Below are 16502 nucleotides of genomic sequence, written 5' to 3'. Positions count from 1 at the left end.
GCCGAATTCACTGTTGAACACAGTGAACCCTTGAGCCTATTAGTATGGGTTCTTAGCGGGCCCAACATTTACACTAAATGGTCATTGGGTCCAACTACCTTATGAAGGCTCAAGGACTATGGTCTTAGGTCAGATTAGCCCATTAGGTATATAAGCCCAAATTGGTCTTATACTTAACCTCTCAGCCCATAATGATCAAACACTGCCCGACAAGAGATGACCTCTCCCTCGGCTGTATGGTACAGTGTTGCACTCTCTATTTGGATGGATCCCAGGAATTAAAACCTTTGCAATCCTTTTTTTATAAAAACATAATTATATATATATTTAGATAAATATATTTTGCAAAACAAATCTCAAACAAGTCTGAAATCCACTACCGGTAGTTTAGGTTTCCATAAGAGAGTGTTGTCCCTAATCATTCACTTTGTCCTACAAAGGGGCTGATTCTGTCACTATGATCACCCACTCAGGTGAATTCTTAGACTGCCCCAACATACCCAGGTTTTGACCCCCGCTAAGGATCTCATTGATTGGCATATCAAAGACAATCCAATCCAACACCTAATTTAGTATTATAATCGAGTCTAGGGGTTAGGTGTAACTTTCTAGTTTTTTCAATTTGTCTCCAAGGTCTAGGGCATAACTAGAAAAAGTTTGGTTCAAAGTTTCAAGCAAACCCACACTACATGTGCTTCGGGTTTAACCCTGGTAGGTTAGACAAGCTGCCCCAATCGACCTGGTAGCACATTAGTGTCAGCCTTGGCAGGATAAACTTGCCCAGGTCTATCCAACGAATGTGAACATTCTAAACTAACACGAGTCTCATAAGTGTCCAGTTTAAGGGTAATTACACAGAAACATACCAGATATAACATGAATCAATTATGTACTTTTATTCATTTAGAATAAATGTCAAATGTTACATCAATCTGATTAGAGCTAAGGGCATACACTATCTAACAACTCCCACTTGCTCTTAGGTCCAATCTAGTACAAGCCTTAGTCCCATACTGTCCATGTGTTTTTCAAACACTTTCTATGTCAGTGGCTTAGTCATTGGGTCTGCCACATTATTCGCTGATGCTACCTTCTGAATATGAACGTTCCTTCTATCAACAATCTCTCGTAAATCCAATATTGTCATACAATAGTGGTATGAGTGATATGGTAGGATTCCAAATTCTGGAATGAACAACTTCATTCTTTAGGCAGCCTTACTTACGGCAATGTGCTTGGCTTGGGTCATGGACTATTTTTCTTACTACACAGGACCCCATCATAAAGATGTAACTAGATGTATACTTTCTATCATTTGGGTCTAATTGGAAGTCGGTATCAGTATACTTGACAATCTATGGTGAACTACCATCGAATACCAGACAAAACTCTTTTATCCTTCGAAGGTATTTAAGTATGTTCTTCATAACTGTCTAGTGCTCCTGTCCTCTGTTTGACTGGTATATACTTACCACACTAACAACCTGAGCAATGTCTAGCTGATTGTGCAACATAGCATACATGATGTTCCCTATGGCTGAGGCATAGGGAACCTCTCTCATGCCCTCAATCTCCTTGGGAGTCTTGGGAGACATACCCTCAGAGAGAGTGGCTCTGTGTCCAAAAGGGACAAATCCCTTCTTGGAGTTCTCCATACTGTATTTTTTGATAATCTTGTTAATGTAAGTAGACTAGGATAATCCTATTATCTGTTTTGATATATTTCTATAGAGTCGAAGTCCCAAGATATATGAGGCTTCTCCAAGATCATTCATGGAGAATTGCTATGAAAGCCATACCTTCACCGTAGTTAACATTTCTACACCATTCCCAATGAGTAGAATGTCATGTACATACAGAACCAAGAACGTAACCTTATCTCTCACTACCTTCCTATAAACATAGGGCTTATCCGGGTTCTACTCAACGTCAAACTGTTTGACAATAGAGTCAAATAGGATGTTCCAACTTCTAGAAGCTTGCTTAAGTCCATAGATGGATCGGTTAAATTTACACACCATGCGTTCTTGACTTGTAGCAATAAACCCTTGCGCTTGCTGCATATAGATATCTTCAGTAAGATCTCCATTTAGGAATTCAATTTTGACATCCATTTGCCAAATCTCATAATCATAGTGTGTTGCTACAGCTAGTAGGATCCTTATGGATTTAAGCTTAGCCACTGGCGAAAATGTTTCTTCATAATCGATTCCCTCTTTCTGAGTGTATCCCTTCGTCACAAGACGAGCTTTATAGGTCTCAATCTTCCCATCAGGGCCCTTCTTCCTCTTGTAGATCCATTTGCAACCAATTGCTTTCACCCCAGCGAGTGGGTCTACGAGAGTCCAGGCCTTGTTGGTTTCCATCGAGTCCATCTCGGCTTTTATGGCATCTACCCACTTCAAGGAATCTATGTCCAACATAGCTTCCATATAAGTCATGGGATCTTCCTCATTGATCGTGGATTCCATCAAGTAACTTAGTTGATCATAGCCATAACGAACTGGAGGCCTAGATACCCAGGTAGATCTTTTAGGTTAGGTATTATTTGAAACCTGTGGGACATCTCCCACTACTCCTGAGCTCTCCTCATCAAGAACAATTTCCTGATGATGATTGTTTATGATGTAATCTTCTTCCAAGAAGTAGGCATTTCGACTGCAAAACACCTTTTTCTCTTTAGGGTCATAGAATAAGTAACCTATAGAGCTTTTGGGGTAACCTATAAATAGGCAACGACTGATCTTGGATTCCAATTTGTTAACACTTATTCTTTTAACATGTGTCAGACAACCCCAAATTTTCAAGTGTCTTACACTTGGTTTATTACCGATACAAAGTTCATATGGAGTCTTGGGAACGGATTTGGTTGGAACTCGGTTCATCACATATATCGCAGTCTCTAATGCGTAACCCCAAAATGACCAAATCCAATAGAGTCCGATTTCTCCTCTCCAATACACCGTTTAATTGTAGTTTAGCATGTTGAGCTAATTGTTATACAATCCATTGCCATTTAAGTAGTCCCTAAATTCATCGGAGAGATATTTGTCTCCTCGATTTGATCGAAAGGCTTTGATATGTCTCCCCAACTGTTTCTCAACCTCTTGTTTGAACTCTTTGAAATTTTTAAAGGATTCTGACTTATGTCTCATTAGGTACACATAACCCTACCAAGAGAAATCATCAGTAAATGTTATGAAATAAACATGTTGGTTACGTGTCCTGACATTCATAGGACCACATACATCAGTATGTATCAGATTAAGTGTGCCTGTAGATCTTTCAGGCTTTCCAGTAAATGGCCGTTTCATTATTTTACCTTGAAGGCAAGGTTCACAGGTTGGAAGATCTTTTATAGTTAGAAAATCCAAATGATGATCATTTACCAACATTGTGATACAATCTATATTAATGTGGCCAAGTCAGTAATGCCATAGGCACATGGGATTAACCATATCACGTGATTTTTTCTTGGGGATTATTTCCAATGTAGTTTCAGTTATATTTGTCTCCAGAGAAGGATGGAGGACATAAAGACCATTCTCAAGTTCTCCGTAAGCGAGGAATTTGTTATTCAGCTGAATAGTAATCATATTACTAAACAAAATGGAATAACCATCTTTGCACGATTTTTAAATAGAAATTAAATTTCTTCTTAAAGTTGGTACATAAAGACAATCTTTAAAGTGTACATATTCCTTCTCTAAAATACAAGTCTATAGTTCCTATAGCTGTAGCTGCAATTGTTGCAGAGGTCCTCAAGTAGAGCATCACTTCTCTTTCACTCAGCTTTCTACTTGTCTTGAACCCCTACAATGTGTTACATGCATGAGTAGAAGCCCCAGAGTCAATACACTACGATATAGAAGTGACCAACATATTGGTCTCTATGATAAAAGATTCAAAATTAGCTTGCTTCTTGGTCTCCAGATACTGAGGACAGTTCCTCTTCCAGTGACCAGTCTGCTTACAGAAATGACATGCATCCGATGCATTGTCCCTTTTTTACTTTTTAGGTTTGCCAACTTTCTTTTAAGGCTTCTTCTTAGCCTTCCTCTTCTTCTTACCCAACTTGCCACATTCAACAAGCATGGCTATCGGTCTGTCCTTCTTTATCAGTTCTTCAGCCATCTAAAACATATTGTTGAGTTCCTGAAGGCTTGCCTTTAGCATTTTCATGTTGTAGTTCAGGATGAACTGATTGAAGGAAAGAGGCAGAGAATTTAAGATGACATCAATCTTGGTGTCATCATCTAGCCTAGAGCTGAGAGCCTCCAGTTCATTAATATAGCCCATCATCTTAAGACAATGGTCATGAACCGGTTAGTTCTCAGACATCTGTGTGGTTATAAACAACTTTAGGACCTTCTATCGAGTAGAACGATTCTACTCTTCATACATTGTCCTTAGACTATCCTTGATATCCTTGGACACGTCGATCTTATTGAACTATCTCTATATGGAATTATCTAATGAGGCTATGAAATAACACCGAGTAAGAGAGTTATTCTCCTCGCATTCTTGATATTCCTTCTTAGGGGCCTCAGAAGCCCTGTCACCCAAATGTTTTGGTGTAGGGTTTTTGGTTATCTTGTCCAATTTCTCGGACGTAGCATAAAGTTACAGAACCAGTCAGCATAATTAAGTCCCTTAAGTTTGTTATCATCCAACAGTTTGGCGAATTATCTATTTACCATTTCTGATAAAAGGCAAAATATTAGTCCACGACCTAAAAAATGATTCATGTTATTCACATAGAAAGGGCTTTTATCTATGCTCCATTTCCATTTCTTCATCTCTGAGATTTCTCTCCTATCTCAATGACAGATACGTGGTTATGTCTCTTGAAATGTGGAAAATCACATAGGTGCATGGAGCTAATTGTTTCAGCTGCAAAACCCCACCACTTTCTGTGAAGGATCATATCCACTCATCTTATGAGCTTTCCCTTTGGCCTTTGTCAGACAAGGTTCATTGCCATTTTAGGTTAAACCTTTCTATCCATAAGTGTTGACTCGTCATATTCGTGGACCCCAAAGTACCATGAGAGAGTCTTCCATTTTAGGATAAGCCCCTCCCACATCGTTCTATGATGCCCCTATCATCTTATGAAGCAATCAAATATACTGGATCAACAAATGGATAACCCAATTTTATGGTGCATCTCCTCGTTACTAAGACAACCCATCTTCATGCTAAAGACAGAAGGCCTTTAGAGAATTCATCGTATGAATTTCTCTATCACATGCACTTATATATCTAGAGAGAACAAGTCGAAACGTCCCTAGATCTAATTTAGGTCAAACCAGAGTGGTTCCCATTGTCTTTCTTAAAGTTAGACTCAAATGAGCCCAAAACGGGATAGGGATCCCCACGGTTCCTCTTGGGGAGGAAGATGATTTGGTGCTCATTGAAAAGAGAAATCATCCAATGATCTTATAGACATCATGGCAATGAAGTGCATTCATCCATGGTGTTCGTAAAGAGCCACTAATGTTTAAACAAGGACCAAGTACTTATGCCCCATGTGTGAATCACATTCAGCACATCACATACATCCACATGCATATAATTGATCCAATCAATTCATTAAATTGTAAAACCCTAATTAATTAAAGTTAACACATTATTGGCCCATTAAGGTCCATGTATTATCAAATAATATCGTCTAGAATATGAGCTAAACTGCAAAAGCAATTCAGACCATATAGCTGTAATGCTGAAAACAGGGTGTTATAGGGGTGGGCCGAATTGCATCATGTGATAGGCCACCAAAACCTTGGCCCATAACTGAATTTGGGTGACCTAAAACATGACACATGGGGCTGAGAACAGACTCCATCGAACCATAGGTTTGGACCAAGCTTGGTCAAATCGACCTAGGGTTTGGTGTCCAATACATGATGCAATTAACAAGAATATGATCTGAAATTAATTACAACCGAATTGACAATCAACACAACAAGAAAAATAATCATGGGGCTGTAGTGTGATGATCTTGGATAATCTGCAACTTGCATGAAAAATATTAATCACAGACAACAGATTCATTTTCTAAAAATCACAGATTGTAGATCTTGTATCTGCAAAAATTCTTCTTCTCCTCCACGTGTTCCAACACTTATTCTAATGTAAAAAAATAGAAAACCCTAATTTCCTATTAATTACATCTAATAAAATCCTATACATTTTGTCTAGAAAATAAAAGAATTATTTACAGACCAAAATAATAGAATAAAGATTGCAAGATGTGTAGATCTTGGTGCCATTAAAGAATTCGATCTCCATCACACAAACAACCCAAATATTCAAAAAATAATCACAGAACCATTCCATAATTATTGCAGAATAATAAAGAATTAATTTCAGATCAAAGGCCCAAAGCTGAGAACTGAATTCTCAAAAAAACTGCTAGTTTGTGTAAAACAGGCAGAACAGTTTTTGCCCATTTGCGTAGGTTCAAATGTAGTATGAATTTGGTTCAAGACTTGAACCTGGCTTTGATACCACTGAAGGGAAGGGAAATCCACCATATAGATGGCTAAACCATGTAGGGTGGTTGGGCAAAATTTCAAAAATTTATTTCTCCTTTCTAGGAATCGTATTCCCTGTTTTAGAAAAACTGCAATTTTCAAGGTTTGTTCTTAAAACAAACCAGACTATATTTGAAACCAAAATAAGTGAGAGCTATACCTAATACGAAATCCACAAACGTAGCTCCCAACATAGGTGTTTATGCCTAAAGAGGTCACCAAATCTTGCCTCCATTGAAAATGACACAGCTTGAGATGAAGGAAGATCACAACAAAGCAGTTCTTCAACAAGAACCGCAATCCTTCAACAAGGATCACGCAAGGGAGTATGAGCACGAATCAGATCTGATTTTTCTAGTAAAAATCATAATCAAGATCTAACCTTGATTAGCCCAAGAATTGGAGATCGAAGAGGGTAGGGTGGCAAGAATAGAGGGAGAACTGAATGCTGTAAAAGTGTTTAATTGAAGGAATTCTCCCTCTATTTATAACCTTTCAAGATCAACTTCCTAATCTTATTAGGAAAAAGTTCTTTGCTCTAAATCTTTATTTGGATTTGAACTCTTAAGTGGATAAGGCTTATCTGTTAGACAATTTTGTATGCCCTTAGCTTCAATCATCTTTGATGTACTTTTGATATTTAGTGTAAATAAATAAAGTACATGTTTGATTCATGTTGTATGGTATATTTCTGTGTAAGACCCTAAAACTGGACACTTAATGAGACTTGTGTTAGTTTTAAATGTTCATAGCCGTTGGATAAGTCTGGGGAGATTTATCCTGCCAAGGCTGACATTGGTGTGCTACCAACTGTTGGGGTGGCTTGTCTCAGCTGCCATGGTGAGACCCAAGGCACACACAGTGTAGGATTGCTTGAATCCTTGAACCAGACCAGATTTCCAGTACTGCCCTGGACCTTGGAGATTGATGGGAAAAACTGGAAAGTTACACCTGATCCCTAGACCCGATTATGGTACTGCACTAGGTGTCGGATTGGGCTATCTTTGATATGCCAATCAATGAGATCCTTAGCGGGGGTCAAAACCTGGGTATGTTGGGACAGTTTGAGAATTCATCTGAGTGCGTGATCATAATGACGAGATCAGCCCCTTTCTCGGGCAAAGGTAATGATCGAGGATGCACTCTCTCTGATGAAAACCAAACTGCCGGCAATTGATTTCAATCGTTGGAATTTTGTTTTGCAAAATTTATATATATGATATATACTTATATATGGTTTCAAAATGTTTGCAAATGGTTTTAATTCTCGGGATCCATGTGAGTAGAGAGTGTAATACTGTTCTTTGCAGCCGAGGGAGAGGTCCTCTCTTGTCGGGCAGTGCTTGATCATTATGGGCTGAGAGGTTAAGTGTAAGGCCATTTAGGATAATACCTGATGGGCTAATCTTGCATCTTCCCACAGTCCTTGTGTTTTTATAAGATAGCTTGGCCCAATGACCACTTAGTGTAAGTGTTGAGCCCATGGGGTCCATGTGTTGGGCTCAAGGGGTTCACTGGGTTTTCCAATGAATTCGGCTAGGCCTTGTAACAGAGGCTGGGCCGAACCCATGTGGCTGATGTGTAGATCAATGCTTGGGTCCCATGCCATACAAATAAGCCCAACTGGGCAGCAGTTTGGAAGACAATTGAGCACTTAATACATATTGGGCCTAAAGCCTATTTCGTTCTGGGCTGATTTGATCAATCACTTAAAGGGGCGGATCTGAGATTAGGTTAAGCCCAAAAGCTGATCTAATCTGCAGATAAGATTAAGAGGAGTCATAATCCAAATACAGATTTGGATAAGGGCAACTCCTAATATGATTAGGAGGTTTTCTTAATCTCTATGAAAGAGGAGGAAAACCCTAATTCGAATTACTTGAATTCGAACCCTAAGGGTTTTTAGCAGAACACTCTGCATTCTTGAGATATGATCTCAAATAACCCTAGAGAAGAAAATAGCAGTTCACCACCTTCTTCTCTAGCATTCTCCTCTAGTAGCCGCCGCTACCATTTCTGCTAGTTCGAGTTCTCAGTTAGAGAAAATCAAAAAAGGTTCTTGATTGTTCATGTGGTGTTCACAGTCTTCCATTGAGTTCTTCAGAAGAACCTGGTTCGTGGGACGAACATTGCTGGTTTGGCTCCATCATCACTATGTCATCTTCAGTGGGAGCTGATCTTGGGATCTTCTTTGGGCGTGAACACCAACCTTGGGAGATACTACTTCTCTGGATCAGGTATAATCCCTTCCTTATCTTTTGGTTCAAATCTGGTTTGGTTTGGTTTAAGTAGGATCCTTGAATTTTGATTCTAAAATCAGGGAATGCGATTCCCAATTGGAAGAATGGAAGGAAATTTTTAAAATTCGCCCACCCATTCCGCAACAGTTTTGGCGTCCATACGATGGATCCCACCATTCTTCCATTATCTTATCATTTTGCTGATCCAAATCCAGATCTAAACCTAGATTCACCCATTTTAATTAATCACATTAACCTAGTTCGGAATGGGCTTTAGGCCTATTAAGCTATCAGGTTCTTTTCCCTTTTAATTGTTGGCTAGCTTGGCTCTCTTTGTATGGTGTGAGACCCTAACATTGATCTCCACAAAAGCCATACATGTTCAGCCTAGCCTCTGTTACAAGGCCTAGCGAATTCACTTTTGAACATAGTGAACCCCCAAGTTCATCAGTATGGGCTCTTAGTAGGCCCAACGTTTACACTAAATGGTCCTTGGGTCCAGCCACCTTATGAAGGCCCAAGGACTATGGTCTTAATTGAGATTATCCCATCGGGTATATAAGCCCTAAATGGTCTTACACTTAGCCTCTCAGCCCATAATGATCAAACACTACCCAACAAGAGATGACCTCTCCCTCGGCTTTCAAGGTATAGTGTTGCATTCTCTACACGGATGGATCCCGGGAATTAAAACCTTTGTAAACATTTTTCATAAAAACATAATATATATATATATATATATATATTTTTGCAAAACAAATATCAAACAAGTTTGAAATCCACTACCGACAATTTAGGTTTCCATCAGAGAGAGTGATGTCCCCCTATTATTCACTTCGTCCGACAAAGGGGCTGATTTTGTCACTATGATCACCCACTCAGGTGAATTCTCAAACTACCCCAACATACCCAGGTTTTGACCCCCGCTAAGGATCTCACTAATTGGCATATCAAAGATAGCTCAATCCAACACCTAGTGTAGTAACATAATCGAGTCTATGGGTTAGGTGTAATTTTCCAATTTTGCCTATCTATCTCCAAGGTCCATGGCATAACTGAAAAAAAGGTCTAGTTCAGAGTTTCAAGCAAATCCACACTACATGTCCTTTAGGTCTAACCCTGGTAACTGAGAAAAGCTGCACCAATCAACTTGGCAGGATAAATTCCCAAATCTTTCCAATGACTAAGAAAATTCTAAACTAACACGATTCTCATAAATGTCTAGTTTAAGAAGTAATTTTACAGAAACATGCCAATATCAACACGAAACAATAATGTACTTTTATTCATTTACAATAAATGTATCTGTACATCAATCTGATTGGAGCTAAGGGCATATGCTGTCTAACAACACCCACTCACACTTAGCTCTAATCAGGTACAAATCTCAGTTTCATATTGTCTACGTATTTGTGAAACACTTTCTGTATTAGTGGTTTAGTTAATGGGTCTGCCACATTCTCCGCTAATGCTACCTTTTGAATCTAGATGTCCCTTTTACCAACAATCTCCCATAGATCTATTGTTGCCACACAACAATGGAATGGGTGATATGGTTGGATTCCAAATTCTTGGACGAATTTCTTCATCCAGACTACTTATTAGGAAGCCTCTCTTATGGCAATGTGCTTGGTCTCGATTATGGACTATTTTTCTTTCTACATAGGGTCCCTAAGTATCTAGACATAAACTTTCTAATATCTAGGTCAGGCTAGATGTTGGCATCAATATGCTCGACCATCTGTAGTGAACTACCATTGAAGACAAAGACAACAGTCTTTAGTCCTCCATTGGTACTTTAGTATGTTTTCCAGAAAAGTCTAATGCTCTTGTCCTGGGTAAGATTGGTGTCGACTTAACACACTAACATTTTGAGCAATGTCTGACTGAGTATACATCATAGCATACATTATGCTCCCTATGGCTGAGGCATAGGGAACCTTTCTCATGTCCTCAATCTCCTTAGGGGTCTTAGGTGGCATTCCTTTGGAATGAGTGACTCCATGACTGAAAGGAATGTTAGATAGTGTATGCCCTTAGCTCTAATCAAATTGATGTACATATCCATTTGTTGTAAATGAATAAAAGTACATAATTAATTCATGTTATATTTGGTGTGTTTTCGTATAATTATTCTTAAACTGGACACTTATGAGACTCGTGTTAGTTTATAATGTTCTCCGCCATTGGATAGGCTTGGGGAAGTATATTTTGTCAAGGTTGACACTAATGTGCTGCCAAGTTGGTTGGGGTAATTTGTCTCAACTAGTAGGGTTAGACCCGAAGCACATGTAGTGTGTGTTTGTTTAAAACACTAAACATGAACTACTTTCCAATTATTTCCTGGACCTTGGAGATTGGTGAGCAAAACTAGAAAGTTACACATAACCCCTAGACTCGATTATGGTACTGCATTGGGGGTCGGATTGGGTTGTCTTTGATGTGCCAATTAGTGAGATCCTTTAGGGTCAAAATTTGGGTAAGTTGGGGCAGTCTGAGAATTCACTCAAGTGGGTGATCATAGTGACAGGATCAGCCCCTTTGTCGGACAAAGTGAATGATCGGGACTGCACTCTCTCTGATGGAAACCAAAACTTTCGGTAGTTGATTTCTAACTTGTTTGAGATTTGTTTTGCAAAATATATTTATATAATAATATATATTATTGATGGAGGGTGATTTGACCCAACCCCTTGAGACGGTGACACGTGGACATGACTCAGCACAAGTAACAGCTCAGCACAACGGCCTGACCGCGACTAAGTAACAAGCCTGCATGACAGTTCACTACGTTGCAGCTCGCTACAGCATGAGCTCGAAAATCCCCGACGTACTGAAAAGGAATACTCCATGACAAGTCTATCCCAGCTCGCGAGTTAGGATAACAATCTCGCTTCGATACTTAGGTAGAAAAACTGCCTTAAGGGCCCTCTCAAGAGGAATCACCTCGAAGTACCCCCCGGGAGTTCACAACAGGGTAGTTCGCTACAAGGTAGCTCGCTACAAGATAGCTCGCTACGGGATAGCTCGCTACGGGATAGCTCGCTGCAAGGCAACTCGCTACTAAGCAACGCGACGTATTCTAGGAGCTTCTATCTGACAAGATCGTACACGTCAGACTGCACCACGTCTCCTGACCAACGGCACAGTCCCTGCCAGCCCGACAAGACTGCACCCACATCTCTTAACAGATGGTGGCATGTCTGTCCTTCCGGGACGTGTCACTCATCCGATTGGGTAGCACTCTACAACGGTCACCTGCACAGCCCTGGCAGATAACGGTTGCAACAAAGGCCTAGTGGTGGTTACGCCCGATTTGACAAGAACGCTCATATTTAAGAGCCCCACGGTCGAAGGGAAAAAGGTATCTCATATCTTGGATCTTGAACATATCTGAACTTTATCTCGAGCTAATCTCAAATATTCAGTGATCTAGCGCGACCTGCACTCTTAGCCTTCTTTGCACTCTTTACTGCTTTCTCCAGCGTTCTAACTTAAGCATCGAAGTATTCCCACCGGGATAATCCCCCAGGAATTCTTCACCGTCTTCTTCTCAGGTACCATCCGTCGCCAGCTACGAGCCAGTCAGTTGCCAGCTAGGAGTGCCCGGATTGTGCAGCATCATTTGCCGTTGTCTATGGGAAACGCTTCAAAAAAGCCTTCCTTTAAGTTTTTACAATTTTTCTCTAAGAACTTAGCATTCATGGCCTCCTCCAGCAATGTTGGATGTGGTGCCGACCAGAACGCTTCTAGGGAGCAACCCCAGCTCCCCATTGTCTGTATCAGACAGTTCACCATCCCCCTCTCTATGGACGGAATTCCCAACTTGAACGTGCCTCTCACAGTGGCACCCGTGAACGCTCCACTCCCTTCCACGGTTGGAGAGACCCTTGCTGAACCTTCGGTTGTGCCCCTAGTGACCAACCAGAACCAGTTGGAAGACCTAGTGCAGTGCATGCAAGCCATGCAAGCTCAAATGCAACAATTCCAACAGTTCCAGCTTTACTAGCAACAAGTGCTGCATCAAGTCTCTCAGTACCAGTATCAACAGCAGTTCCCTTCCTTGCCTCAGGCCCAGCAGCCGCTTCCTCCTAGGAACCCGGCCACGAAGCAAGTCAAGCCCTCCCGTCGGAGCGAACGACCTCGCCGTTGAGAAGCCTCTCAGGCCTAGAATCCTTCCAGGAGCCAAGCCTCATCCCATGGAAGAAAGGAGAGAACGGCCACCCCCGCCTTGCAGCCTGTGGGCAGGTCGGGAGCCTCCCAGCCGGCCAAGCCTGCATCGCCCCAGCACTCTCAGTTCGAGCACCCGCTCGCAGAAAACCCGTTTGAGGTCCTAGCCGCAGACTACAGGCAAGGCCCCTCGATTCAGAGCTACTACTAGTAGTCTGTGCCCATCGAGCTTGGTAATACTAAAGCAAGCAGCACCAACGCTAAGCCGACGAAGCAGCAGCGGAGGCACCGACAAGCTCGCCGAACTGCTACTCGCGTCTTGCCCGAGCTTAGGGGTAAGGAGGAGGTGAGCTCAGATGAGGAACTGCAGGAGGGACTACAGGACTATTATTAATAAAATGAATACTGAAAAGTACAGACAGACCTAATGCAGATTTCTGATTTCTACTATAAATCTATAAACATTCAAAAGGTCCAAAAACTATATTCTATGCATCTATACCTTCCCGTGAATTGACATCAATTTTGATCTGGCACCTATCCCAACTGTACTTTGTGCCTATAAATTCTAACCCTGGGTTAAACCGTCATTCTCCCAAAGGAATACTACCACCTATATCTAGCAACATAGACGGAATCTATTGGTCAGTTTGATCGTTGAGAAAAGTGTTAGCAGATGTTGTTGCACTGAACAAAGAAAATTGGAGATTTATGTAAGCCGACCACCTATTCATCAAGACGGAAGATTTGGTTCTAATGTTCCTTTTGGAATTGTGCAGAGAAGGATGAACCTCTTAAAGGTTAATGTCGTCAGTGGCAGCTGTAGAGGATTCTGTCAGTTGATGTTGTCGAAGTAGAGGATTGGTTGAATTGAAGTTAATGTATGATTTTTAAAATTTAAAGGAAAATAATGGATAAAATAGTTTTTTTATCAATTTTTAAGGGGCATTAATGAGGATGAGTTTTTAGATAATTGTTAAAAACCTTAGAGGTCCTCTAAGATAATATTGTAAACAATAAGGATAAAATTGGTCAATTAACTAAATCATAAGGATGATTTAAAAAATTTGCCCAAATGAAATTTGCGGCAGCTGAAGTGAATTCGAAATTTTGTAAAATTCCTTTCATCCACTTATTTTGAAATTGGATTTGCACCTCACAGAGCGCAATTTATGAAAAGAGGAGCAAATCCGGATTTTATTTCTACCTTTTTCTGTCGAATCAAGCATAACCATATTTATGGAGACAGAGAGAGAGAGCATACCAGAAGTAAATTACTGATCTGGTTGTCCTGGAACCCATGGCCGATGAAAACATCTAAGAAATCTTGTGGTCTTCTGACACCATAACCGTTGCTTACCCTTCTTTCCTCGATTAAACCTTCCCATATATCTTGTAATTTGCCGATGGTCTCCAATGTCGTCTTTCTTAGACCCTGAATATCTAACCAATCTAAAATGGGATAAAAATCAGCTAAATTTGGGGTAGTGGCCAATTCCATAAGCCTCCAAATGAGCCCCTTAATGCCTTCATTTGATGTTTCATCATCCAGACAACTTCTCCGATTTTCACTATTTTCCCTTCCTTCCTACCCAAGAAGCAGAGCATTTCTTTCACCTTCTTCTCCCTCAAATTCACTTGTGATTCAATGGCCTTGCTCGAGAACAACTCTGCCCGGCAAAAGTTACGTAGCAATTTCCATTGTTTGTTGCATGTAAACGCCCAGGCAAGCGATAAATGGTTAAGCTTTGGGTCTTTCATGGGAGACACTTGTGGTACATGACGAGCAGAGAGTAGAGCATCATGGGTCTTGAGAATTTCAGCAGCTGCAGCAGGAGAAGATCCGACAACGAGGAGTTGTGTGCCGAGTCGTAGTGAGATAACCGGACCATGGATTTTGGCAAAGTGAGCTAGTGAGATGTGAGGCTTCTTTCCCATGTCCAGAATGTTGCCTATGACGGGCCATGGATATGGTCCTGGTGGAAGGGTTGAGGCTTTCCATAGTGACAATTTGATGTGTCCGAGAAAGAAAACAAACAAGGGTATTAGCAGGAGGAGGAGGAGGAAGAGAAGGAATGAGATATTGAACTCAGCTCCTCCTTTTACTGTAACTTCGCCCATGTCTTCAATGGATGGTAGTATCGGCTCAGTGCGTGAAGATAAAGCAGAAACAACAGATGAATTCACGTACTCTCATCAGGTTTATAAAAGCTTTACTGCTGTACAGTAACATTGTCACCGGCCGTTCAGCTGATCCGAATTCGTAATTAGGGGTAGTGATACATGAATTCACATCTGCGCCCCACCGTACATCCGAATCAACACCTACCAATGAATTCACATCTGCGCCCCACAGCACATCCGAACCGACATCCATGTGGGGCGTTTTTGGCGCATTGTATGGGACGCAAATGTGAACACGTGATACATCGCTTACACCCTTAGCTTTTGGGTTCCAGCGACTTGCTAACCGGATTGACGGTGAAAATAAAATTACTAAGGCACCGTTTGGGATAACTTTATATAATTGTCTTCGTGATTCTTTCACTTTTGATATAGTTGAATATTTCACCCCATTCATCTGTAAGTTGTAACACATGGTGGTGTTGTTGGAAGGGTTAGAAATCAAGTTTCACATGGCCGAATTAATGATTTAAATGTCGATACGATACATCGTATATAGGGTGTATTGTATTAGTATTGGCGAGAGGGGATACAGGTAAGAATGGCAACAGGGTGGGGCGGGGCAGGAACGGGGAACCTCTCCCCTTCTCCGTCCCTGCGAAAATCCCCATCCTCATCCCCGTCCTCGTCCCCGCTAATGGGGACAAGGTTATCCCCATCCCCATCCCCACGGGGGACAAGGATCCCCATTCCCCGTAATTTTTTATAATGCTAACCATTTTGTTTTTGTTTTTTATTTTATTTAAAAAAATAAAATGAAATAATTAAAATTTACAATCCTATTAGAAAAGATTCAAACATATTCAACCATAATTTTAAAAATATTAATATATAGACATATGTGTTCGGGGCGGATCCCTACGAGAATTGGGGAAATGGGGAAAGTTTCCATCCCTAGATACAGGATGTATCTCCTAAGTCCTGCGTATCAAAGCGATACAAATTCGTATCGACCCGTATTGTGTTGTATCAGTCAATACGCACCGATACAGAATAATGTCTTTTTATTCGCGTGTTAGGCTTAGTTTGGAAAGAGTACAAGTGCAAATATATACAATGCAAATACATACAAAATATTACAAAATATAAGGTTTTGCACTCTACATATTTCCATTTCTACACCTTCCGAACTAAGCCTTAGTTGCAAAACTTTGATTGAAGTGATTCAAACCCAAATCACCCAGAGCTAAAGCCTTATCTACACGTTTAATCCATTAGACCATATTTCGCACTATGACAACAAGTGAAATAGAATATTATTTTATCAATTCTAGAGTCCATATGTAATGTGGACAAATAACATACATTTGTGTCCAACTCAATAAAAAATAATATTCAGAAGTAACATTTTGTAAACTACTAGAATAAATAA

At 40.6% G+C, this 16502-nt stretch overlaps 1 protein-coding gene across 1 annotated transcript; it reads right to left on the bottom strand.

Annotated features, from left to right (window-relative positions):
- Positions 1-3684: 3684 nt before the first annotated feature.
- On the bottom strand, positions 3685-14884 carry LOC148800553 (putative (S)-N-methylcoclaurine 3'-hydroxylase isozyme 2). The gene is made up of 4 exons (XM_088903783.1): positions 14474-14884; positions 14211-14381; positions 12676-12867; positions 3685-3813 (listed from the first exon to the last, which is right to left on the bottom strand). Exons 1-4 carry the CDS (start codon positions 14882-14884, stop codon positions 3685-3687), a joined length of 903 nt encoding a protein of 300 aa, XP_088759909.1.
- Between the last annotated feature and the right edge of the window lie 1618 nt (positions 14885-16502).

This window comes from Nelumbo nucifera, chromosome 4 (genome assembly GCF_055504915.1).
Source record: "Nelumbo nucifera cultivar China Antique chromosome 4, China Antique-T2T, whole genome shotgun sequence".
Lineage (NCBI taxonomy): Eukaryota > Viridiplantae > Streptophyta > Magnoliopsida > Proteales > Nelumbonaceae > Nelumbo > Nelumbo nucifera.
Note: the sequence above shows the minus strand (reverse complement) of the source record. Positions and strands in the feature narration are given on the sequence as shown.